General features: G+C 44.8%; 1 protein-coding gene and 1 long non-coding RNA gene across 2 annotated transcripts in view; one reads left to right on the top strand and one right to left on the bottom strand.

Moving 5' to 3' along the window:
- LOC145504771 (uncharacterized) overlaps nucleotides 1-26,350 on the top strand; it is a 375,749-nt gene that overhangs the window by 17,764 nt on the left and 331,635 nt on the right. The window lies entirely within an intron of this gene.
- The window catches only part of LOC145504750 (NBPF family member NBPF10-like), a 190,939-nt gene that overhangs the window by 14,190 nt on the left and 150,399 nt on the right, over nucleotides 1-26,350 (bottom strand). Inside the window, exons 72-94 of the mRNA XM_081486057.1 lie at nucleotides 25,773-25,948; nucleotides 24,469-24,520; nucleotides 23,370-23,584; nucleotides 22,088-22,139; nucleotides 21,270-21,445; nucleotides 19,966-20,017; nucleotides 18,867-19,081; nucleotides 17,586-17,637; nucleotides 16,768-16,943; nucleotides 15,468-15,519; nucleotides 14,369-14,583; nucleotides 13,130-13,181; nucleotides 12,312-12,487; nucleotides 11,008-11,059; nucleotides 9,909-10,123; nucleotides 8,627-8,678; nucleotides 7,809-7,984; nucleotides 6,505-6,556; nucleotides 5,406-5,620; nucleotides 4,124-4,175; nucleotides 3,306-3,481; nucleotides 2,002-2,053; nucleotides 900-1,114 (exon numbers count right to left, since the gene is read on the bottom strand). Coding sequence (XP_081342183.1) covers nucleotides 900-1,114; nucleotides 2,002-2,053; nucleotides 3,306-3,481; nucleotides 4,124-4,175; nucleotides 5,406-5,620; nucleotides 6,505-6,556; nucleotides 7,809-7,984; nucleotides 8,627-8,678; nucleotides 9,909-10,123; nucleotides 11,008-11,059; nucleotides 12,312-12,487; nucleotides 13,130-13,181; nucleotides 14,369-14,583; nucleotides 15,468-15,519; nucleotides 16,768-16,943; nucleotides 17,586-17,637; nucleotides 18,867-19,081; nucleotides 19,966-20,017; nucleotides 21,270-21,445; nucleotides 22,088-22,139; nucleotides 23,370-23,584; nucleotides 24,469-24,520; nucleotides 25,773-25,948 — 2,918 coding nt within the window. The remainder of the gene's footprint in view (nucleotides 1-899; nucleotides 1,115-2,001; nucleotides 2,054-3,305; nucleotides 3,482-4,123; nucleotides 4,176-5,405; nucleotides 5,621-6,504; nucleotides 6,557-7,808; nucleotides 7,985-8,626; nucleotides 8,679-9,908; nucleotides 10,124-11,007; nucleotides 11,060-12,311; nucleotides 12,488-13,129; nucleotides 13,182-14,368; nucleotides 14,584-15,467; nucleotides 15,520-16,767; nucleotides 16,944-17,585; nucleotides 17,638-18,866; nucleotides 19,082-19,965; nucleotides 20,018-21,269; nucleotides 21,446-22,087; nucleotides 22,140-23,369; nucleotides 23,585-24,468; nucleotides 24,521-25,772; nucleotides 25,949-26,350) is intronic.

Here is a 26,350-nt window from a genome sequence, read left to right as displayed (position 1 = left end):
TGCTATAATACTCAGGCTTTTTTCATCTGAAATGTTGTTTATTAATGGGATAAGTGATTTCACACTGAGATTAAATGGGAGTGGAATCCACACACCATCAAGTCAAATGAATCTCAAAGCTGCAAACAGAGGCCATTCATCAGGTTGGGAAGTTCCAGGGCCCTGTCTTCCCTCAGAGCTGCTGCTGCTGCTGCTAAGTCGCTTCAGTCGTGTCCGTCTGTGCGACCTCATAGACGGCAGACCACCAGGATCCCCCGTCGCTGGGATTCTCCAGGCAAGACACTGGAGGGGGTTGCCATTTCCTTCTCAATGCATGAAAGTGAAAAGTGAAAGTGAAGTCGCACAGTCGTGTCCCCATGGACTTCGCGACCCCATGGAGCCTACCAGGCTACTCCATCCATGGGATTTTCCAGGCAAGAGTACTGGAGTGGGTTCCCATTGCCTTTTCCGTTACCTCAGAGAAACATACCAAAAAATGACAGTGCGCATTACCTTCTGCTATCAGAAACTTCGAACAAGATAAGTCAAAGGAAAAGAGAGAGGCTATGGATTGATAGACGTGAACGAAAGTTGTGACATCTCCAAGGAAATAAACAAGACTGCAAAAAGCCTTGGACAGGTGTAGGAACTCAGGGACATTACCCAGAAATGACAATTAAAGCATTTCCTGTGAGATAAGAGGTTCATTCTAAATTAGGAAGCCTTTGTACCTCCTGTGCCACAATTGCTAAGGTTCATGTGAGTCTGGCTGGACCACTTTGGGTAGAGTGGTTTACCCGAGGGACAACCATGACAGGGAACTTAGAAAAGCTCATTCGTAGAATCTCTCATTTTAAATGCAGGGTCTATCAAACGGGATCATTCTCCAAGTGTAGACTAACAGATATATCGAAGACTACCTGGGAGACCAGTCGGAATTTCATCCTCTTCAGCATGAGAGCAACCACAGGCTCCATCCATGGCAGACTCCACATTCTCTTCATCAAATGCAAATTTTCCATCACTGGAAGGCTGGTTGCAGGCAGAACCTTCCTGGAGAGTGGAAGGTACTGAAACACATTCATCTTGGGATTGCTGGAACACCACCTTCTTTTCAACATCCAGCAAGTTCACGCTGTGTCAGATGGAGAAGGGATGACAGAAAATTAAGAGGATTCGACCCCAAGCTATCTGGCTGGTTTTCATGACAGGCATTGAGTTTGCTCACAGAAAGCAAAAGGGCAGTCCCCTTAAGGAGGGAAGTAACGCCTCCTGATGTGGAGTGGAGTGTGGGTGCCATGGGGTGGGAGAGAGACAGCAGGTTCTCTGGGCACTGGGCACACAACCAGCGGTTGAAGGAGGAGATGGAATTTTCCCTACATGCTAACGTCACCACAGCCAGCACACCCGGAAGACAGGGACAGTGGTTCAAAGTTTTTTTCTGCACAGATTGTATTGATCTGGATATCCTGAGTCCAAGTGAACACTGCTTTTAAGAAGTTAAAGAAGTGCTTGAGTTTGGACTGTATGCCATTCAATTTAAAATTTTTTATTGGCACAAATATAGCTTCAAAATCAGTTTTTCAGAGTTGGAGAAAAAGGAGGTATAGAATAGATATTCTGCCTTCAAGAACTATTTGTTTCAACATTTTGTTGTAATATGAATATCGTTCTCTTTTCCTCCCTTGAAATCCAATATTTACCAACATGCTGATGCCAAACCAGTGGAAGACCCATAGGCTCTCACCCTACTTTAACCACTCAGGAGAAAACACACGAATACAGCAACTCCAAGGTTTAGTTATTTGACCAGGGTCAACCCACTGTACATTACTAAACTTGAAGGATTCAAAAACTGAAACGCACAAACTTGTGAAACATAAATAGACAACACTATTAAAGAGATAATTGCTGTTGAATGAATAGATGAAAGAGTTACATAGAGTACTTTCTATTTTTCTCTGGATCTGAGGTCTCCTGCTGTCACCACTGACATTCACAGCCCACAGATCTTCAAATTACCTGGGAAATGAGAGCTCTTGTCCACTCATTTTCTTGTGATCGTTTTCATTGTCTAGTAGGAAATTCAGAGACAGCAGGTCATAAGAAGCAAATCAGATCTCACACATATCTACTCAGGAAACACATATACAACAGGGACCTTAATATTCTAATTGTAAGAACATAATTCTTTGGCAAAGATATTCTAGGACACTTAAGTCATATGAGAATTAGACTGGACTGCTTCCAGACCCATCGAGGAAATTTGCTGCTTGATCTGGTATCTCTCCCAACAGCCTTTGTTCTGAGTCTGTAGAAGCACTTAAAAATGTATTTTCCACAGAGATGCTAGAAAATGAGCTGAGTTATTTTCTAGAATTATTTCTATAGTGCTGCTTGGTCCCATCAGATTATGTGGTTGTTGATGGTTTAGAGGAATTTATACTTGAGACTAGAGTGATGGGTGAATTGTGAAAGCGTTAGCCGCTCAGTGGTGGCGGTCTCTTTGTGACCGCATGGACTATAGCCCACCAGGCTCCTCTCTGTCCATTGAATTCTCCACCCCAGAATACTAGAGTGGGTGCCATTCTCTTGTCCAGAGGATCTTCATGATGCAGGGATTGAACCTGGGTCTCCTGCATTGCGGGCAGATTCTTTACCATCTGAGCCACCAGGGAAGCCCAGTGAAATCTATTAACCTTCAAATCAAAAAGAATCTTTGGTGCTACACAGAAACCATGACCATTTGAAGCTGGAGGAACTGCCAGAGCCCAGCCTTACTTCATGGAAACATCCAAGCAAGGCAATGGGACAGTTGTGTCTGTCTTGGTGTCAGATACCATCTTAGCTAAGACCTGCCAACATCGAGAAAAGGGAGACTGGGGCTGAGTGCAGTAAAACACATGATGGAAATCACCTCTCCTTATAAAGAGGCAAGTCTGTCATCACTTCTGGAGAGGCCACGAACATTGACAAAAATTTAACTCATTGCGGGGAACAACACACTGGATCCAAACGAGTTCTGACAGACACCTCCTGTGGATTTCCAGCTGAGGTGGTTGAGAGTTGTCACAAGTGCTTTGTGTCAAATGCCTGATACTGGGGTCAGGGTGACAGAGACAAGCCCGGAGCCAAAAAATGAATGAGAGCTCCCTGACCCACCTGATGTCTGTACTTAAAAGTCTACCACAGAGTCTCATCCAAATCACTGTCTACAGCGCTTCCAACAGGGATGACAAACCTCAGCACCCCAGAGGTGGGGAGTACGAAGCGTACAGAGTCTACCTGGGCATATAGGTGGAGTTCTATCACAAGAAAATACTCACTGGTTACATCCCAAGCATAAGACACATCCACGTCCTCAGGTGAGAAGATGGCATTGCTCCGATAAGGCCAGAAGGAGTCTGACAGGTCAGGAAGAACCGAGTAAGTCAGGTAGTGTTCATCTAGAGAGTCCTGTGGGACTCCATTCTCTATCATCTGTGGCAGCTGTCTGTTGAACCTGGTGGGGAGGGACGGCAAAAGATTAAGCCAAGACTTATCAGAAACTGTACAGTCCTATCTGGTTTTGATGGAATGTTTGAGTGGTGAAGCCAAGGGTCTGATCCATGACAGGGAGAAAACTCTGTTTTGTGTGTGAGACACAGCGTGGTTTTACAGGGGCAGAAGAGAGAAAAAGCAGTAGGTGCTCAGTGGTCTGACCAAATAACAGGCTGATGAACAGACAGATTTCTCTGTGATGGTACAGTCACGCCTCACATACAGGGACACGGAGTAGTGGCTTTCACACTTCCACTTACATGGCATTGACATTACTATGACACACATGCCAGCATGCTAACACCAAACATATAGCAGATATGCATCTCACTCTAGAAACCACACCTCATATAAAAATTGAGTGCAAAAAAATCACTCTGACTTAGTTCACCTGGGTCGACTGACTTGGGTTTGAAACTTGACCAGTAAATAAGAAATTGGAAACAATATAAGTACCACAGTGAAAGCAGAGAACATTATGAAAAAGAATAATAGTGGTGGGCAAAACTGACGACACAATACATTCAGCACTTTCTGTCTTTCCCCGGATCAGAGGACTGCAGAGGTTATCACTGTACAGGAGCCCACAGATATTCAAAATTACCTCGGGGCCACAACCGCTGCTCCTTTCAGGTCATCGTGACCATTCTGGTTTTCTGCAAAGAAATTAACAGAAGAGTTATGTCAGGCAAATGCCTTTCCAAAACGCCCAATCCTGTGCCTATCTTCAGAATGTGGTAACAGGCTATTGAGACAGAAATAATCCAGGAGGCCCTAGAATGAGCCTCAGAAGAAGGCACTGGGTTTCCTTCTTGAGCCATTGGACAAATTTCCTTTATATGATATGTCATCGGCAGAGTATCCTGATCCCCAGTCTGTGCAAACAGCTAAATATATCCTTTTCCCCACAGTTCCTGGGGAACAACTTAATTATATCCTCAGCCTGCTATAATACTCAGGCTTTTTTCATCTGAAATGTTGTTTATTAATGGGATAAGTGATTTCACACTGAGATTAAATGGGAGTGGAATCCACACACCATCAAGTCAAATGAATCTCAAAGCTGCAAACAGAGGCCATTCATCAGGTTGGGAAGTTCCAGGGCCCTGTCTTCCCTCAGAGCTGCTGCTGCTGCTGCTAAGTCGCTTCAGTCGTGTCCGTCTGTGCGACCTCATAGACGGCAGACCACCAGGATCCCCCGTCGCTGGGATTCTCCAGGCAAGACACTGGAGGGGGTTGCCATTTCCTTCTCAATGCATGAAAGTGAAAAGTGAAAGTGAAGTCGCACAGTCGTGTCCCCATGGACTTCGCGACCCCATGGAGCCTACCAGGCTACTCCATCCATGGGATTTTCCAGGCAAGAGTACTGGAGTGGGTTCCCATTGCCTTTTCCGTTAACTCAGAGAAACATACCAAAAACTGACAGTGCGCATTACCTTCTGCTATCAGAAACTTCGAACAAGATAAGTCCAAGGAAAAGAGAGAGGCTATGGGTTGACAGACGTGAACGAAAGTCGTGACATCTCCAAGGAAATAAACAAGACTGCAAAAAGCCTTGGACAGGTGTAGGAACGCAGGGACATTACCCAGAAATGACAATTAAAGCATTTCCTGTGAGATAAGAGGTTCATTCAAAATTAGGAAGCCTTTGTACCTCCTGTGCCACAATTGCTAAGGTTCAGGTGAGTCTGGCTGGACCACCTTGGGTAGAGTGGTTTACCCCAGGGACAACCATGACAGGGAACTTAGAAAAGTTCATTCATAGAATGTCTCATTTTAAATGCAACTATAGAGTCTGGTTCAAATCAGGCTTCAGTATGGAAGCATAGGGTCTATCAAACGGGATCATTCTCCCAGAGTAGACTAACAGATATATCGAAGACTACCTGGGAGACCAGTCGAAATTTCATCCTCTTCAGCATGAGAGCAACCACAGGCTCCATCCATGGCAGACTCCACATTCTCTTCATCAAATGCAAATTTTCCATCACTGGAAGGCTGGTTGCAGGCAGAACCTTCCTGGAGAGTGGAAGGTACTGAAACACATTCATCTTGGGATTGCTGGAACACCACCTTCTTTTCAACATCCAGCAAGTTCACGCTGTGTCAGGTGGAGAAGGGATGACAGAAAATTAAGAGGATTCGACCCCAAGCTATCTGGCTGGTTTTCATGACAGGCATTGAGTTTGCTCACAGAAAGCAAAAGGGCAGTCCCCTTAAGGAGGGAAGTAACTCCTCCTGATGTGGAGTGGAGTGTGGGTGCCATGGGGTAGGAGAGAGACAGCAGGTTCTCTGGGCACTGGGCACACAACCAGCGGTTGAAGGAGGAGATGGAATTTTCCCTACATGCTAACGTCACCACCCCCAGCACACACAGAAGGCAGGGACAGTGGTTCAGACTTTTCTGCACAGATTGTATTGATCTGGATATCCTGTGTCCAAGTGAACACAGCTTTTAAGAAGTTAAAGATGTGTTTGAGTTTGGACTCTATTCCATTCAATTTTAAAATATTTCTTGGCACAAATATAGCTTCAAGATCAGTTTTTCAGAGTTGGAGAAAAAGGAGGTATAGACTAGATATTCTGCCTTCAAGAACTATTTTTTTCAATATTTTGTTGTAATATGAATATCGTTCGATTTTCCTCCCTTGAAATCAAATATTTACCAACATGCTGATGCCAAACCAGTGTAAGACCCATAGTCTCTCACCCTACTTTAACCACTCAGGAGAAAACACACGAATACAGGAACTCCCAGGTTTAGTTATTTCACCTGGGACAACTCACTGTACATTACTAAACTTGAAGGATTGAAAAACTGAAACGCACAAACTTGTGAAACATAAATAGACAACACTACTAAAGAGATACTTGCTGCTGCATGAATAGATGAAAGAGTTACATAGAGTACTTTCTATTTTTCTCTGGATCTGAGGTCTCCTGCTGTCACCACTGACATTCACAGCCCACAGATCTTCAAATTACCTGGGAAATGAGAGCTCTTGTCCACTCACTTGCTTGTGATCGTTTTCATTGTCTAGTAGGAAATTCAGAGACAGCAGGTCATGAGAAGCAAATCAGATCTCACACATATCTACTCAGGAAACACATATACAACAGGGACCTTAATATTCTCATTGCAAGAACATAATTCTTTAGCAAAGATATTCTAGGACACTTAAGTCGTATGAGAATTAGACTGGACTGCTTCCAGACCCATCGAGGAAATTTGCTGCTTGATCTGGTATCTCTCCCAACAGCCTTCGTTCTGAGTCTGTAGAAGCACTTAAAAATGTATTTTCCACAGAGATGCTAGAAAATGAGCTGAGTTATTTTCTAGAATTATTTCTATAGTGCTGCTTGGTCCCATCAGACTATGTGGTTGTTGATGGTTTAGAGGAATTTATACTTGAGACTAGAGTGATGGGTGAATTGTGAAAGCGTTAGCCGCTCAGTAGTGGCGGTCTCTTTGTGACCGCATGGACTATAGCCCACCAGGCTCCTCTCTGTCCATTGAATTCTCCACCCAAGAATACTAGAGTGGGTGCCATTCTCTTGTCCAGAGGATCTTCATGATACAGGGATTGAACCTGGGTCTCCTGCATTGCGGGCAGATTCTTTACCATCTGAGCCACCAGGGAAGCCCAGTGAAATCTATTAACCTTCAAATCAAAAAGAATCTTTGGTGCTACACAGAAACCATGACCATTTGACGCTAGAGGAACTGCCAGAGCCCAGCCTTACTTCATGGAAACATCCAAGCAAGGCAATGGGACAGTTGTGTCTGTCTTGGGGTCAGATACCATCTTAGCTAAGACCTGCCAACATCGAGAAAAGGGAGACTGGGGCTGAGCGCAGTAAAACACATGATGGAAATCACCTCTCCTTATAAAGAGGCAAGTCTGTCATCACTTCTGGAGAGGCCACGAACATTGACAAAAATTTAACTCATTGCGGGGAACAACACACTGGCTCCAAACGAGTTCTGACAGACACCTCCTGTGGATTTCCAGCTGAGGTGGTTGAGAGTTGTCACAAGCGCTTTGTGTCAAATGCCTGATACTGGGGTCAGGGTGACAGAGACAAGCCCGGAGCCAAAAAATGAATGAGAGCTCCCTGACCCACCTGATGTCTGTACTTAAAACTCTACCACAGAGTCTCATCCAAATCACTGTCTACAGCGCTTCCAACAGGGATGACAAACCTCAGCACCCCAGAGGTGGGGAGTACGAAGCGTACAGAGTCTACCTGGGCATATAGGTGGAGTTCTATCACAAGAAAATACTCACTGGTTACATCTCGAGCATAAGACACATCCACGTCCTCAGGTGAGAAGATGGCATTGCTCCGATAAGGCCAGAAGGAGTCTGACAGGTCAGGAAGAACTGAGTAAGTCAGGTAGTGTTCATCTAGAGAGTCCTGTGGGACTCCATTCTCTATCATCTGTGGCAGCTGTCTGTTGAACCTGGTGGGGAGGGACGGCAAAAGATTAAGCCAAGACTTATCAGAAACTGTACAGTCCTATCTGGTTTTGATGGAATGTTTGAGTGGTGAAGCCAAGGGTCTGATCCATGACAGGGAGAAAACTCTGTTTTGTGTGTGAGACACAGCGTGGTTTCACAGGGGCAGAAGAGGGAAAAAGCAGTAGGTGCTCAGTGGTCTGACCAAATAACAGGCTGATGAACAGACAGATTTCTCTGTGATGGTACAGTCACGCCTCACATACAGGGACACGGAGTAGTGGCTTTCACACTTCCACTTACATGGCATTGACATTACTATGACACACATGCCAGCATGCTAACACCAAACATATAGCAGATATGCATCTCACTCTAGAAACCACACCTGATAGAAAAATTGAGTGCAAAAAAATCACTCTGACTTAGTTCACCTGGGTCGACTGACTTGGGTTTGAAACTTGACCAGTAAATAAGAAATTGGAAACAATATAAGTGCCACAGTGAAAGCAGAGAACATTATGAAAAAGAATAATAGTGGTGGGCAAAACTGACGACACAATACATTCAGCACTTTCTGTCTTTCCCCGGATCAGAGGTCTGCAGAGGTTATCACTGTACAGGAGCCCACAGATATTCAAAATTACCTCGGGGCCACAACCGCTGCTCCTTTCAGGTCATCGTGACCATTCTGGTTTTCTGCAAAGAAATTAACAGAAGAGTTATGTCAGGCAAATGCCTTTCCAAAACGCCCAATCCTGTGCCTATCTTCAGAATGTGGTAACAGGCTATTGAGACAGAAATAATCCAGGAGGCCCTAGAATGAGCCTCAGAGGAAGGCACTGGGTTTCCTTCTTGAGCCATTGGACAAATTTCCTTGATATGATATGTCATCGGCAGAGTATCCTGATCCCCAGTCTGTGCAAACAGCTAAATATATCCTTTTCCCCACAGTTCCTGGGGAACAACTTAATTATATCCTCAGCCTGCTATAATACTCAGGCTTTTTTCATCTGAAATGTTGTTTATTAATGGGATAAGTGATTTCACACTGAGATTAAATGGGAGTGGAATCCACACACCATCAAGTCAAATGAATCTCAAAGCTGCAAACAGAGGCCATTCATCAGGTTGGGAAGTTCCAGGGCCCTGTCTTCCCTCAGAGCTGCTGCTGCTGCTGCTAAGTCGCTTCAGTCGTGTCCGTCTGTGCGACCTCATAGACGGCAGACCACCAGGATCCCCCGTCGCTGGGATTCTCCAGGCAAGACACTGGAGGGGGTTGCCATTTCCTTCTCAATGCATGAAAGTGAAAAGTGAAAGTGAAGTCGCACAGTCGTGTCCCCATGGACTTCGCGACCCCATGGAGCCTACCAGGCTACTCCATCCATGGGATTTTCCAGGCAAGAGTACTGGAGTGGGTTCCCATTGCCTTTTCCGTTACCTCAGAGAAACATACCAAAAACTGACAGTGCGCATTACCTTCTGCTATCAGAAACTTCGAACAAGATAAGTCCAAGGAAAAGAGAGAGGCTATGGGTTGATAGACGTGAACGAAAGTCGTGACATCTCCAAAGAAATAAACAAGACTGCAAAAAGCCTTGGACAGGTGTAGGAACGCAGGGACATTACCCAGAAATGACAATTAAAGCATTTCCTGTGAGATAAGAGGTTCATTCAAAATTAGGAAGCCTTTGTACCTCCTGTGCCACAATTGCTAAGGTTCAGGTGAGTCTGGCTGGACCACCTTGGGTAGAGTGGTTTACCCCAGGGACAACCATGACAGGGAACTTAGAAAAGTTCATTCATAGAATGTCTCATTTTAAATGCAACTATAGAGTCTGGTTCAAATCAGGCTTCAGTATGGAAGCATAGGGTCTATCAAACGGGATCATTCTCCCAGAGTAGACTAACAGATATATCGAAGACTACCTGGGAGACCAGTCGAAATTTCATCCTCTTCAGCATGAGAGCAACCACAGGCTCCATCCATGGCAGACTCCACATTCTCTTCATCAAATGCAAATTTTCCATCACTGGAAGGCTGGTTGCAGGCAGAACCTTCCTGGAGAGTGGAAGGTACTGAAACACATTCATCTTGGGATTGCTGGAACACCACCTTCTTTTCAACATCCAGCAAGTTCACGCTGTGTCAGGTGGAGAAGGGATGACAGAAAATTAAGAGGATTCGACCCCAAGCTATCTGGCTGGTTTTCATGACAGGCATTGAGTTTGCTCACAGAAAGCAAAAGGGCAGTCCCCTTAAGGAGGGAAGTAACTCCTCCTGATGTGGAGTGGAGTGTGGGTGCCATGGGGTAGGAGAGAGACAGCAGGTTCTCTGGGCACTGGGCACACAACCAGCGGTTGAAGGAGGAGATGGAATTTTCCCTACATGCTAACGTCACCACCCCCAGCACACACAGAAGGCAGGGACAGTGGTTCAGACTTTTCTGCACAGATTGTATTGATCTGGATATCCTGTGTCCAAGTGAACACGGCTTTTAAGAAGTTAAAGATGTGTTTGAGTTTGGACTCTATTCCATTCAATTTTAAAATATTTCTTGGCACAAATATAGCTTCAAGATCAGTTTTTCAGAGTTGGAGAAAAAGGAGGTATAGACTAGATATTCTGCCTTCAAGAACTATTTTTTTCAATATTTTGTTGTAATATGAATATCGTTCGATTTTCCTCCCTTGAAATCAAATATTTACCAACATGCTGATGCCAAACCAGTGTAAGACCCATAGTCTCTCACCCTACTTTAACCACTCAGGAGAAAACACATGAATACAGGAACTCCCAGGTTTAGTTATTTCACCTGGGACAACTCACTGTACATTACTAAACTTGAAGGATTGAAAAACTGAAACGCACAAACTTGTGAAACATAAATAGACAACACTACTAAAGAGATACTTGCTGCTGCATGAATAGATGAAAGAGTTACATAGAGTACTTTCTATTTTTCTCTGGATCTGAGGTCTCCTGCTGTCACCACTGACATTCACAGCCCACAGATTTTCAAATTACCTGGGAAATGAGAGCTCTTGTCCACTCACTTGCTTGTGATCGTTTTCATTGTCTAGTAGGAAATTCAGAGACAGCAGGTCATGAGAAGCAAATCAGATCTCACACATATCTACTCAGGAAACACATATACAACAGGGACCTTAATATTCTAATTGTAAGAACATAATTCTTTAGCAAAGATATTCTAGGACACTTAAGTCGTATGAGAATTAGACTGGACTGCTTCCAGACCCATCGAGGAAATTTGCTGCTTGATCTGGTATCTCTCCCAACAGCCTTCGTTCTGAGTCTGTAGAAGCACTTAAAAATGTATTTTCCACAGAGATGCTAGAAAATGAGCTGAGTTATTTTCTAGAATTATTTCTATAGTGCTGCTTGGTCCCATCAGACTATGTGGTTGTTGATGGTTTAGAGGAATTTATACTTGAGACTAGAGTGATGGGTGAATTGTGAAAGCGTTAGCCGCTCAGTAGTGGCGGTCTCTTTGTGACCGCATGGACTATAGCCCACCAGGCTCCTCTCTGTCCATTGAATTCTCCACCCAAGAATACTAGAGTGGGTGCCATTCTCTTGTCCAGAGGATCTTCATGATACAGGGATTGAACCTGGGTCTCCTGCATTGCCGTCAGATTCTTTACCATCTGAGCAACCAGGGAAGCCCAGTGAAATCTATTAACCTTCAAATCAAAAAGAATCTTTGGTGCTACACAGAAACCATGACCATTTGAAGCTGGAGGAACTGCCAGAGCCCAGCCTTACTTCATGGAAACATCCAAGCAAGGCAATGGGACAGTTGTGTCTGTCTTGGGGTCAGATACCATCTTAGCTAAGACCTGCCAACATCGAGAAAAGGGAGACTGGGGCTGAGCGCAGTAAAACACATGATGGAAATCACCTCTCCTTATAAAGAGGCAAGTCTGTCATCACTTCTGGAGAGGCCACGAACATTGACAAAAATTTAACTCATTGCGGGGAACAACACACTGGCTCCAAACGAGTTCTGACAGACACCTCCTGTGGATTTCCAGCTGAGGTGGTTGAGAGTTGTCACAAGTGCTTTGTGTCAAATGCCTGATACTGGGGTCAGGGTGACAGAGACAAGCCCGGAGCCAAAAAATGAATGAGAGCTCCCTGACCCACCTGATGTCTGTACTTAAAAGTCTACCACAGAGTCTCATCCAAATCACTGTCTACAGCGCTTCCAACAGGGATGACAAACCTCAGCACCCCAGAGGTGGGGAGTACGAAGCGTACAGAGTCTACCTGGGCATATAGGTGGAGTTCTATCACAAGAAAATACTCACTGGTTACATCCCGAGCATAAGACACATCCACGTCCTCAGGTGAGAAGATGGCATTGCTCCGATAAGGCCAGAAGGAGTCTGACAGGTCAGGAAGAACTGAGTAAGTCAGGTAGTGTTCATCTAGAGAGTCCTGTGGGACTCCATTCTCTATCATCTGTGGCAGCTGTCTGTTGAACCTGGTGGGGAGGGACGGCAAAAGACTAAGCCAAGACTTATCAGAAACTGTACAGTCCTATCTGGTTTTGATGGAATGTTTGAGTGGTGAAGCCAAGGGTCTGATCCATGACAGGGAGAAAACTCTGTTTTGTGTGTGAGACACAGCGTGGTTTTACAGCGGCAGAAGAGAGAAAAAGCAGTAGGTGCTCAGTGGTCTGACCAAATAACAGGCTGATGAACAGACAGATTTCTCTGTGATGGTACAGTCACGCCTCACATACAGGGACACGGAGTAGTGGCTTTCACACTTCCACTTACATGGCATTGACATTACTATAACACACATGCCAGCATGCTAACACCAAACATATAGCAGATATGCATCTCACTCTAGAAACCACACCTGATATAAAAATTGAGTGCAAAAAAATCACTCTGACTTAGTTCACCTGGGTCGACTGACTTGGGTTTGAAACTTGACCAGTAAATAAGAAATTGGAAACAATACAAGTACCACAGTGAAAGCAGAGAACATTATGAAAAAGAATAATAGTGGTGGGCAAAACTGACGACACAATATATTCAGCACTTTCTGTTTTTCCCCGGATCAGAGGTCTGCAGAGGTTATCACTGTACAGGAGCCCACAGATATTCAAAATTACCTCGGGGCCACAACCGCTGCTCCTTTCAGGTCATCGTGACCATTCTGGTTTTCTGCAAAGAAATTAACAGAAGAGTTATGTCAGGCAAATGCCTTTCCAAAACGCCCAATCCTGTGCCTATCTTCAGAATGTGGTAACAGGCTATTGAGACAGAAATAATCCAGGAGGCCCTAGAATGAGCCTCAGAAGAAGGCACTGGGTTTCCTTCTTGAGCCATTGGACAAATTTCCTTGATATGATATGTCATCGGCAGAGTATCCTGATCCCCAGTCTGTGCAAACAGCTAAATATATCCTTTTCCCCACAGTTCCTGGGGAACAACTTAATTATATCCTCAGCCTGCTATAATACTCAGGCTTTTTTCATCTGAAATGTTGTTTATTAATGGGATAAGTGATTTCACACTGAGATTAAATGGGAGTGGAATCCACACACCATCAAGTCAAATGAATCTCAAAGCTGCAAACAGAGGCCATTCATCAGGTTGGGAAGTTCCAGGGCCCTGTCTTCCCTCAGAGCTGCTGCTGCTGCTGCTAAGTCGCTTCAGTCGTGTCCGTCTGTGCGACCTCATAGACGGCAGACCACCAGGATCCCCCGTCGCTGGGATTCTCCAGGCAAGACACTGGAGGGGGTTGCCATTTCCTTCTCAATGCATGAAAGTGAAAAGTGAAAGTGAAGTCGCACAGTCGTGTCCCCATGGACTTCGCGACCCCATGGAGCCTACCAGGCTACTCCATCCATGGGATTTTCCAGGCAAGAGTACTGGAGTGGGTTCCCATTGCCTTTTCCGTTACCTCAGAGAAACATACCAAAAACTGACAGTGCGCATTACCTTCTGCTATCAGAAACTTCGAACAAGATAAGTCCAAGGAAAAGAGAGAGGCTATGGGTTGATAGACGTGAACGAAAGTCGTGACATCTCCAAAGAAATAAACAAGACTGCAAAAATCCTTGGACAGGTGTAGGAACTCAGGGACATTACCCAGAAATGACAATTAAAGCATTTCCTGTGAGATAAGAGGTTCATTCTAAATTAGGAAGCCTTTGTACCTCCTGTGCCACAATTGCTAAGGTTCATGTGAGTCTGGCTGGACCACTTTGGGTAGAGTGGTTTACCCGAGGGACAACCATGACAGGGAACTTAGAAAAGCTCATTCGTAGAATCTCTCATTTTAAATGCAGGGTCTATCAAACGGGATCATTCTCCAAGTGTAGACTAACAGATATATCGAAGACTACCTGGGAGACCAGTCGGAATTTCATCCTCTTCAGCATGAGAGCAACCACAGGCTCCATCCATGGCAGACTCCACATTCTCTTCATCAAATGCAAATTTTCCATCACTGGAAGGCTGGTTGCAGGCAGAACCTTCCTGGAGGGTGGAAGGTACTGAAACACATTCATCTTGGGATTGCTGGAACACCACCTTCTTTTCAACATCCAGCAAGTTCACGCTGTGTCAGGGGGAGAAGGGATGACAGAAAATTAAGAGGATTCGACCCCAAGCTATCTGGCTGGTTTTCATGACAGGCATTGAGTTTGCTCACAGAAAGCAAAAGGGCAGTCCCCTTAAGGAGGGAAGTAACTCCTCCTGATGTGGAGTGGAGTGTGGGTGCCATGGGGTAGGAGAGAGACAGCAGGTTCTCTGGGCACTGGGCACACAACCAGCGGTTGAAGGAGGAGATGGAATTTTCCCTACATGCTAACGTCACCACCCCCAGCACACACAGAAGGCAGGGACAGTGGTTCAGACTTTTCTGCACAGATTGTATTGATCTGGATATCCTGTGTCCAAGTGAACACAGCTTTTAAGAAGTTAAAGATGTGTTTGAGTTTGGACTCTATTCCATTCAATTTTAAAATATTTCTTGGCACAAATATAGCTTCAAGATCAGTTTTTCAGAGTTGGAGAAAAAGGAGGTATAGACTAGATATTCTGCCTTCAAGAACTATTTTTTTCAATATTTTGTTGTAATATGAATATCGTTCGATTTTCCTCCCTTGAAATCAAATATTTACCAACATGCTGATGCCAAACCAGTGTAAGACCCATAGTCTCTCACCCTACTTTAACCACTCAGGAGAAAACACATGAATACAGGAACTCCCAGGTTTAGTTATTTCACCTGGGACAACTCACTGTACATTACTAAACTTGAAGGATTGAAAAACTGAAACGCACAAACTTGTGAAACATAAATAGACAACACTACTAAAGAGATACTTGCTGCTGCATGAATAGATGAAAGAGTTACATAGAGTACTTTCTATTTTTCTCTGGATCTGAGGTCTCCTGCTGTCACCACTGACATTCACAGCCCACAGATTTTCAAATTACCTGGGAAATGAGAGCTCTTGTCCACTCACTTGCTTGTGATCGTTTTCATTGTCTAGTAGGAAATTCAGAGACAGCAGGTCATGAGAAGCAAATCAGATCTCACACATATCTACTCAGGAAACACATATACAACAGGGACCTTAATATTCTAATTGCAAGAACATAATTCTTTAGCAAAGATATTCTAGGACACTTAAGTCGTATGAGAATTAGACTGGACTGCTTCCACACCCATCGAGGAAATTTGCTGCTTGATCTGGTATCTCTCCCAACAGCCTTCGTTCTGAGTCTGTAGAAGCACTTAAAAATGTATTTTCCACAGAGATGCTAGAAAATGAGCTGAGTTATTTTCTAGAATTATTTATATAGTGCTGCTTGGTCCCATCAGACTATGTGGTTGTCGATGGTTTAGAGGAATTCATACTTGAGACTAGAGTGATGGATGAATTGTGAAAGCGTTAGCCGCTCAGTAGTGGCGGTCTCTTTGTGACCGCATGGACTATAGCCCACCAGGCTCCTCTCTGTCCATTGAATTCTCCACCCCAGAATACTAGAGTGGGTGCCATTCTCTTGTCCAGAGGATCTTCATGATACAGGGATTGAACCTGGGTCTCCTGCATTGCGGGCAGATTCTTTACCATCTGAGCCACCAGGGAAGCCCAGTGAAATCTATTAACCTTCAAATCAAAAAGAATCTTTGGTGCTACACAGAAACCATGACCATTTGAAGCTGGAGGAACTGCCAGAGCCCAGCCTTACTTCATGGAAACATCCAAGCAAGGCAATGGGACAGTTGTGTCTTGGTGTCAGATACCATCTTAGCTAAGACCTGCCAACATCGAGAAAAGGGAGACTGGGGCTGAGTGCAGTAAAACACATGATGGAAATCACCTCTCCTTATAAAGAGGCAAGTCTGTCATCACTTCTGGAGAGGCCACGAACATTGACAAAAATTTAATTCATTGCGGGGAACAACACACTGGATCCAAACGAGTTCTGACAGACACCTCCTGTGGATTTCCAGCTGAGGTGGTTGAGAGTTGTCACAAGTGCTTTGTGTCAAATGCCTGATACTGGGGTCAGGGTGACAGAGACAAGCCCGGAGCCAAAAAATGAATGAGAGCTCCCTGACCCACCTGATGTCTGTACTTAAAAGTCTACCACAGAGTCTCATCCAAATCACTGTCTACAGCGCTTCCAACAGGGATGACAAACCTCAGCACCCCAGAGGTGGGGAGTACGAAGCGTACAGAGTCTACCTGGGCATATAGGTGGAGTTCTATCACAAGAAAATACTCACTGGTTACATCCCGAGCATAAGACACATCCACGTCCTCAGGTGAGAAGATGGCATTGCTCCGATAAGGCCAGAAGGAGTCTGACAGGTCAGGAAGAACTGAGTAAGTCAGGTAGTGTTCATCTAGAGAGTCCTGTGGGACTCCATTCTCTATCATCTGTGGCAGCTGTCTGTTGAACCTGGTGGGGAGGGACGGCAAAAGATTAAGCCAAGACTTATCAGAAACTGTACAGTCCTATCTGGTTTTGATGGAATGTTTGAGTGGTGAAGCCAAGGGTCTGATCCATGACAGGGAGAAAACTCTGTTTTGTGTGTGAGACACAGCGTGGTTTTACAGGGGCAGAAGAGAGAAAAAGCAGTAGGTGCTCAGTGGTCTGACCAAATAACAGGCTGATGAACAGACAGATTTCTCTGTGATGGTACAGTCACGCCTCACATACAGGGACACGGAGTAGTGGCTTTCACACTTCCACTTACATGGCATTGACATAACTATGACACACATGCCAGCATGCTAACACCAAACATATAGCAGATATGCATCTCACTCTAGAAACCACACCTGATATAAAAATTGAGTGCAAAAAAATCACTCTGACTTAGTTCACCTGGGTCGACTGACTTGGGTTTGAAACTTGACCAGTAAATAAGAAATTGGAAACAATATAAGTACCACAGTGAAAGCAGAGAACATTATGAAAAAGAATAATAGTGGTGGGCAAAACTGACGACACAATACATTCAGCACTTTCTGTCTTTCCCCGGATCAGAGGACTGCAGAGGTTATCACTGTACAGGAGCCCACAGATATTCAAAATTACCTCGGGGCCACAACCGCTGCTCCTTTCAGGTCATCGTGACCATTCTGGTTTTCTGCAAAGAAATTAACAGAAGAGTTATGTCAGGCAAATGCCTTTCCAAAACGCCCAATCCTGTGCCTATCTTCAGAATGTGGTAACAGGCTATTGAGACAGAAATAATCCAGGAGGCCCTAGAATGAGCCTCAGAAGAAGGCACTGGGTTTCCTTCTTGAGCCATTGGACAAATTTCCTTGATATGATATGTCATCGGCAGAGTATCCTGATCCCCAGTCTGTGCAAACAGCTAAATATATCCTTTTCCCCACAGTTCCTGGGCAACAACTTAATTATATCCTCAGCCTGCTATAATACTCAGGCTTTTTTCATCTGAAATGTTGTTTATTAATGGGATAAGTGATTTCACACTGAGATTAAATGGGAGTGGAATCCACACACCATCAAGTCAAATGAATCTCAAAGCTGCAAACAGAGGCCATTCATCAGGTTGGGAAGTTCCAGGGCCCTGTCTTCCCTCAGAGCTGCTGCTGCTGCTGCTAAGTCGCTTCAGTCGTGTCCGTCTGTGCGACCTCATAGACGGCAGACCACCAGGATCCCCCGTCGCTGGGATTCTCCAGGCAAGACACTGGAGGGGGTTGCCATTTCCTTCTCAATGCATGAAAGTGAAAAGTGAAAGTGAAGTCGCACAGTCGTGTCCCCATGGACTTCGCGACCCCATGGAGCCTACCAGGCTACTCCATCCATGGGATTTTCCAGGCAAGAGTACTGGAGTGGGTCCCATTGCCTTTTCCGTTACCTCAGAGAAACATACCAAAAACTGACAGTGCGCATTACCTTCTGCTATCAGAAACTTCGAACAAGATAAGTCCAAGGAAAAGAGAGAGGCTATGGGTTGACAGACGTGAACGAAAGTCGTGACATCTCCAAAGAAATAAACAAGACTGCAAAAAGCCTTGGACAGGTGTAGGAACGCAGGGACATTACCCAGAAATGACAATTAAAGCATTTCCTGTGAGATAAGAGGTTCATTCAAAATTAGGAAGCCTTTGTACCTCCTGTGCCACAGTTGCTAAGGTTCAGGTGAGTCTGGCTGGACCACCTTGGGTAGAGTGGTTTACCCCAGGGACAACCATGACAGGGAACTTAGAAAAGTTCATTCATAGAATGTCTCATTTTAAATGCAACTATAGAGTCTGGTTCAAATCAGGCTTCAGTATGGAAGCATAGGGTCTATCAAACGGGATCATTCTCCCAGAGTAGACTAACAGATATATCGAAGACTACCTGGGAGACCAGTCGAAATTTCATCCTCTTCAGCATGAGAGCAACCACAGGCTCCATCCATGGCAGACTCCACATTCTCTTCATCAAATGCAAATTTTCCATCACTGGAAGGCTGGTTGCAGGCAGAACCTTCCTGGAGAGTGGAAGGTACTGAAACACATTCATCTTGGGATTGCTGGAACACCACCTGCTTTTCAACATCCAGCAAGTTCACGCTGTGTCAGGTGGAGAAGGGATGACAGAAAATTAAGAGGATTCGACCCCAAGCTATCTGGCTGGTTTTCATGACAGGCATTGAGTTTGCTCACAGAAAGCAAAAGGGCAGTCCCCTTAAGGAGGGAAGTAACTCCTCCTGATGTGGAGTGGAGTGTGGGTGCCATGGGGTAGGAGAGAGACAGCAGGTTCTCTGGGCACTGGGCACACAACCAGCGGTTGAAGGAGGAGATGGAATTTTCCCTACATGCTAACGTCACCACCCCCAGCACACACAGAAGGCAGGGACAGTGGTTCAGACTTTTCTGCACAGATTGTATTGATCTGGATATCCTGTGTCCAAGTGAACACAGCTTTTAAGAAGTTAAAGATGTGTTTGAGTTTGGACTCTATTCCATTCAATTTTAAAATATTTCTTGGCACAAATATAGCTTCAAGATCAGTTTTTCAGAGTTGGAGAAAAAGGAGGTATAGACTAGATATTCTGCCTTCAAGAACTATTTTTTTCAATATTTTGTTGTAATATGAATATCGTTCGATTTTCCTCCCTTGAAATCAAATATTTACCAACATGCTGATGCCAAACCAGTGTAAGACCCATAGTCTCTCACCCTACTTTAACCACTCAGGAGAAAACACATGAATACAGGAACTCCCAGGTTTAGTTATTTCACCTGGGACAACTCACTGTACATTACTAAACTTGAAGGATTGAAAAACTGAAACGCACAAACTTGTGAAACATAAATAGACAACACTACTAAAGAGATACTTGCTGCTGCATGAATAGATGAAAGAGTTACATAGAGTACTTTCTATTTTTCTCTGGATCTGAGGTCTCCTGCTGTCACCACTGACATTCACAGCCCACAGATTTTCAAATTACCTGGGAAATGAGAGCTCTTGTCCACTCACTCGCTTGTGATCGTTTTCATTGTCTAGTAGGAAATTCAGAGACAGCAGGTCATGAGAAGCAAATCAGATCTCACACATATCTACTCAGGAAACACATATACAACAGGGACCTTAATATTCTAATTGCAAGAACATAATTCTTTAGCAAAGATATTCTAGGACACTTAAGTCGTATGAGAATTAGACTGGACTGCTTCCACACCCATCGAGGAAATTTGCTGCTTGATCTGGTATCTCTCCCAACAGCCTTCGTTCTGAGTCTGTAGAAGCACTTAAAAATGTATTTTCCACAGAGATGCTAGAAAATGAGCTGAGTTATTTTCTAGAATTATTTATATAGTGCTGCTTGGTCCCATCAGACTATGTGGTTGTTGATGGTTTAGAGGAATTCATACTTGAGACTAGAGTGATGGGTGAATTGTGAAAGCGTTAGCCGCTCAGTAGTGGCGGTCTCTTTGTGACCGCATGGACTATAGCCCACCAGGCTCCTCTCTGTCCATTGAATTCTCCACCCAAGAATACTAGAGTGGGTGCCATTCTCTTGTCCAGAGGATCTTCATGATACAGGGATTGAACCTGGGTCTCCTGCATTGCGGGCAGATTCTTTACCATCTGAGCCACCAGGGAAGCCCAGTGAAATCTATTAACCTTCAAATCAAAAAGAATCTTTGGTGCTACACAGAAACCATGACCATTTCAAGCTGGAGGAACTGCCAGAGCCCAGCCTTACTTCATGGAAACATCCAAGCAAGGCAATGGGACAGTTGTGTCTGTCTTGGGGTCAGATACCATCTTAGCTAAGACCTGCCAACATCGAGAAAAGGGAGACTGGGGCTGAGCGCAGTAAAACACATGATGGAAATCACCTCTCCTTATAAAGAGGCAAGTCTGTCATCACTTCTGGAGAGGCCACGAACATTGACAAAAATTTAACTCATTGCGGGGAACAACACACTGGCTCCAAACGAGTTCTGACAGACACCTCCTGTGGATTTCCAGCTGAGGTGGTTGAGAGTTGTCACAAGTGCTTTGTGTCAAATGCCTGATACTGGGGTCAGGGTGACAGAGACAAGCCCGGAGCCAAAAAATGAATGAGAGCTCCCTGACCCACCTGATGTCTGTACTTAAAACTCTACCACAGAGTCTCATCCAAATCACTGTCTACAGCGCTTCCAACAGGGATGACAAACCTCAGCACCCCAGAGGTGGGGAGTACGAAGCGTACAGAGTCTACCTGGGCATATAGGTGGAGTTCTATCACAAGAAAATACTCACTGGTTACATCCCGAGCATAAGACACATCCACGTCCTCAGGTGAGAAGATGGCATTGCTCCGATAAGGCCAGAAGGAGTCTGACAGGTCAGGAAGAACTGAGTAAGTCAGGTAGTGTTCATCTAGAGAGTCCTGTGGGACTCCATTCTCTATCATCTGTGGCAGCTGTCTGTTGAACCTGGTGGGGAGGGACGGCAAAAGACTAAGCCAAGACTTATCAGAAACTGTACAGTCCTATCTGGTTTTGATGGAATGTTTGAGTGGTGAAGCCAAGGGTCTGATCCATGACAGGGAGAAAACTCTGTTTTGTGTGTGAGACACAGCGTGGTTTTACAGCGGCAGAAGAGAGAAAAAGCAGTAGGTGCTCAGTGGTCTGACCAAATAACAGGCTGATGAACAGACAGATTTCTCTGTGATGGTACAGTCACGCCTCACATACAGGGACACGGAGTAGTGGCTTTCACACTTCCACTTACATGGCATTGACATTACTATGACACACATGCCAGCATGCTAACACCAAACATATAGCAGATATGCATCTCACTCTAGAAACCACACCTGATATAAAAATTGAGTGCAAAAAAATCACTCTGACTTAGTTCACCTGGGTCGACTGACTTGGGTTTGAAACTTGACCAGTAAATAAGAAATTGGAAACAAAATAAGTACCACAGTGAAAGCAGAGAACATTATGAAAAAGAATAATAGTGGGGGGCAAAACTGACGACACAATACATTCAGCACTTTCTGTCTTTCCCCGGATCAGAGGTCTGCAGAGGTTATCACTGTACAGGAGCCCACAGATATTCAAAATTACCTCGGGGCCACAACCGCTGCTCCTTTCAGGTCATCGTGACCATTCTGGTTTTCTGCAAAGAAATTAACAGAAGAGTTATGTCAGGCAAATGCCTTTCCAAAACGCCCAATCCTGTGCCTATCTTCAGAATGTGGTAACAGGCTATTGAGACAGAAATAATCCAGGAGGCCCTAGAATGAGCCTGAGAAGAAGGCACTGGGTTTCCTTCTTGAGCCATTGGACAAATTTCCTTGATATGATATGTCATCGGCAGAGTATCCTGATCCCGAGTCTGTGCAAACAGCTAAATATATCCTTTTCCCCACAGTTCCTGGGGAACAACTTAATTATATCCTCAGCCTGCTATAATACTCAGGCTTTTTTCATCTGAAATGTTGTTTATTAATGGGATAAGTGATTTCACACTGAGATTAAATGGGAGTGGAATCCACACACCATCAAGTCAAATGAATCTCAAAGCTGCAAACAGAGGCCATTCATCAGGTTGGGAAGTTCCAGGGCCCTGTCTTCCCTCAGAGCTGCTGCTGCTGCTGCTAAGTCGCTTCAGTCGTGTCCGTCTGTGCGACCTCATAGACGGCAGACCACCAGGATCCCCCGTCGCTGGGATTCTCCAGGCAAGACACTGGAGGGGGTTGCCATTTCCTTCTCAATTCATGAAAGTGAAAAGTGAAAGTGAAGTCGCACAGTCGTGTCCCCATGGACTTCGCGACCCCATGGAGCCTACCAGGCTACTCCATCCATGGGATTTTCCAGGCAAGAGTACTGGAGTGGGTTCCCATTGCCTTTTCCGTTACCTCAGAGAAACATACCAAAAACTGACAGTGCGCATTACCTTCTGCTATCAGAAACTTCGAACAAGATAAGTCCAAGGAAAAGAGAGAGGCTATGGGTTGACAGACGTGAACGAAAGTCGTGACATCTCCAAAGAAATAAACAAGACTGCAAAAAGCCTTGGACAGGTGTAGGAACGCAGGGACATTACCCAGAAATGACAATTAAAGCATTTCCTGTGAGATAAGAGGTTCATTCAAAATTAGGAAGCCTTTGTGCCTCCTGTGCCACAGTTGCTAAGGTTCAGGTGAGTCTGGCTGGACCACCTTGGGTAGAGTGGTTTACCCCAGGGACAACCATGACAGGGAACTTAGAAAAGTTCATTCATAGAATGTCTCATTTTAAATGCAACTATAGAGTCTGGTTCAAATCAGGCTTCAGTATGGAAGCATAGGGTCTATCAAACGGGATCATTCTCCCAGAGTAGACTAACAGATATATCGAAGACTACCTGGGAGACCAGTCGAAATTTCATCCTCTTCAGCATGAGAGCAACCACAGGCTCCATCCATGGCAGACTCCACATTCTCTTCATCAAATGCAAATTTTCCATCACTGGAAGGCTGGTTGCAGGCAGAACCTTCCTGGAGAGTGGAAGGTACTGAAACACATTCATCTTGGGATTGCTGGAACACCACCTGCTTTTCAACATCCAGCAAGTTCACGCTGTGTCAGGGGGAGAAGGGATGACAGAAAATTAAGAGGATTCGACCCCAAGCTATCTGGCTGGTTTTCATGACAGGCATTGAGTTTGCTCACAGAAAGCAAAAGGGCAGTCCCCTTAAGGAGGGAAGTAACTCCTCCTGATGTGGAGTGGAGTGTGGGTGCCATGGGGTAGGAGAGAGACAGCAGGTTCTCTGGGCACTGGGCACACAACCAGCGGTTGAAGGAGGAGATGGAATTTTCCCTACATGCTAACGTCACCACCCCCAGCACACACAGAAGGCAGGGACAGTGGTTCAGACTTTTCTGCACAGATTGTATTGATCTGGATATCCTGTGTCCAAGTGAACACAGCTTTTAAGAAGTTAAAGATGTGTTTGAGTTTGGACTCTATTCCATTCAATTTTAAAATATTTCTTGGCACAAATATAGCTTCAAGATCAGTTTTTCAGAGTTGGAGAAAAAGGAGGTATAGACTAGATATTCTGCCTTCAAGAACTATTTTTTTCAATATTTTGTTGTAATATGAATATCGTTCGATTTTCCTCCCTTGAAATCAAATATTTACCAACATGCTGATGCCAAACCAGTGTAAGACCCATAGTCTCTCACCCTACTTTAACCACTCAGGAGAAAACACATGAATACAGGAACTCCCAGGTTTAGTTATTTCACCTGGGACAACTCACTGTACATTACTAAACTTGAAGGATTGAAAAACTGAAACGCACAAACTTGTGAAACATAAATAGACAACACTACTAAAGAGATACTTGCTGCTGCATGAATAGATGAAAGAGTTACATAGAGTACTTTCTATTTTTCTCTGGATCTGAGGTCTCCTGCTGTCACCACTGACATTCACAGCCCACAGATTTTCAAATTACCTGGGAAATGAGAGCTCTTGTCCACTCACTCGCTTGTGATCGTTTTCATTGTCTAGTAGGAAATTCAGAGACAGCAGGTCATGAGAAGCAAATCAGATCTCACACATATCTACTCAGGAAACACATATACAACAGGGACCTTAATATTCTAATTGCAAGAACATAATTCTTTAGCAAAGATATTCTAGGACACTTAAGTCGTATGAGAATTAGACTGGACTGCTTCCAGACCCATCGAGGAAATTTGCTGCTTGATCTGGTATCTCTCCCAACAGCCTTCGTTCTGAGTCTGTAGAAGCACTTAAAAATGTATTTTCCACAGAGATGCTAGAAAATGAGCTGAGTTATTTTCTAGAATTATTTATATAGTGCTGCTTGGTCCCATCAGACTATGTGGTTGTTGATGGTTTAGAGGAATTCATACTTGAGACTAGAGTGATGGGTGAATTGTGAAAGCGTTAGCCGCTCAGTAGTGGCGGTCTCTTTGTGACCGCATGGACTATAGCCCACCAGGCTCCTCTCTGTCCATTGAATTCTCCACCCAAGAATACTAGAGTGGGTGCCATTCTCTTGTCCAGAGGATCTTCATGATACAGGGATTGAACCTGGGTCTCCTGCATTGCGGGCAGATTCTTTACCATCTGAGCCACCAGGGAAGCCCAGTGAAATCTATTAACCTTCAAATCAAAAAGAATCTTTGGTGCTACACAGAAACCATGACCATTTGAAGCTGGAGGAACTGCCAGAGCCCAGCCTTACTTCATGGAAACATCCAAGCAAGGCAATGGGACAGTTGTGTCTGTCTTGGGGTCAGATACCATCTTAGCTAAGACCTGCCAACATCGAGAAAAGGGAGACTGGGGCTGAGCGCAGTAAAACACATGATGGAAATCACCTCTCCTTATAAAGAGGCAAGTCTGTCATCACTTCTGGAGAGGCCACGAACATTGACAAAAATTTAACTCATTGCGGGGAACAACACACTGGCTCCAAACGAGTTCTGACAGACACCTCCTGTGGATTTCCAGCTGAGGTGGTTGAGAGTTGTCACAAGTGCTTTGTGTCAAATGCCTGATACTGGGGTCAGGGTGACAGAGACAAGCCCGGAGCCAAAAAATGAATGAGAGCTCCCTGACCCACCTGATGTCTGTACTTAAAACTCTACCACAGAGTCTCATCCAAATCACTGTCTACAGCGCTTCCAACAGGGATGACAAACCTCAGCACCCCAGAGGTGGGGAGTACGAAGCGTACAGAGTCTACCTGGGCATATAGGTGGAGTTCTATCACAAGAAAATACTCACTGGTTACATCCCGAGCATAAGACACATCCACGTCCTCAGGTGAGAAGATGGCATTGCTCCGATAAGGCCAGAAGGAGTCTGACAGGTCAGGAAGAACTGAGTAAGTCAGGTAGTGTTCATCTAGAGAGTCCTGTGGGACTCCATTCTCTATCATCTGTGGCAGCTGTCTGTTGAACCTGGTGGGGAGGGACGGCAAAAGACTAAGCCAAGACTTATCAGAAACTGTACAGTCCTATCTGGTTTTGATGGAATGTTTGAGTGGTGAAGCCAAGGGTCTGATCCATGACAGGGAGAAAACTCTGTTTTGTGTGTGAGACACAGCGTGGTTTTACAGCGGCAGAAGAGAGAAAAAGCAGTAGGTGCTCAGTGGTCTGACCAAATAACAGGCTGATGAACAGACAGATTTCTCTGTGATGGTACAGTCACGCCTCACATACAGGGACACGGAGTAGTGGCTTTCACACTTCCACTTACATGGCATTGACATTACTATGACACACATGCCAGCATGCTAACACCAAACATATAGCAGATATGCATCTCACTCTAGAAACCACACCTGATATAAAAATTGAGTG

Source organism: Giraffa tippelskirchi, chromosome 5, assembly GCF_054371585.1.
Source record: "Giraffa tippelskirchi isolate mGirTip1 chromosome 5, T2T-mGirTip1v1.2.pri, whole genome shotgun sequence".
Classification (NCBI taxonomy): domain Eukaryota; kingdom Metazoa; phylum Chordata; class Mammalia; order Artiodactyla; family Giraffidae; genus Giraffa; species Giraffa tippelskirchi.
Note: the sequence above shows the minus strand (reverse complement) of the source record. Positions and strands in the feature narration are given on the sequence as shown.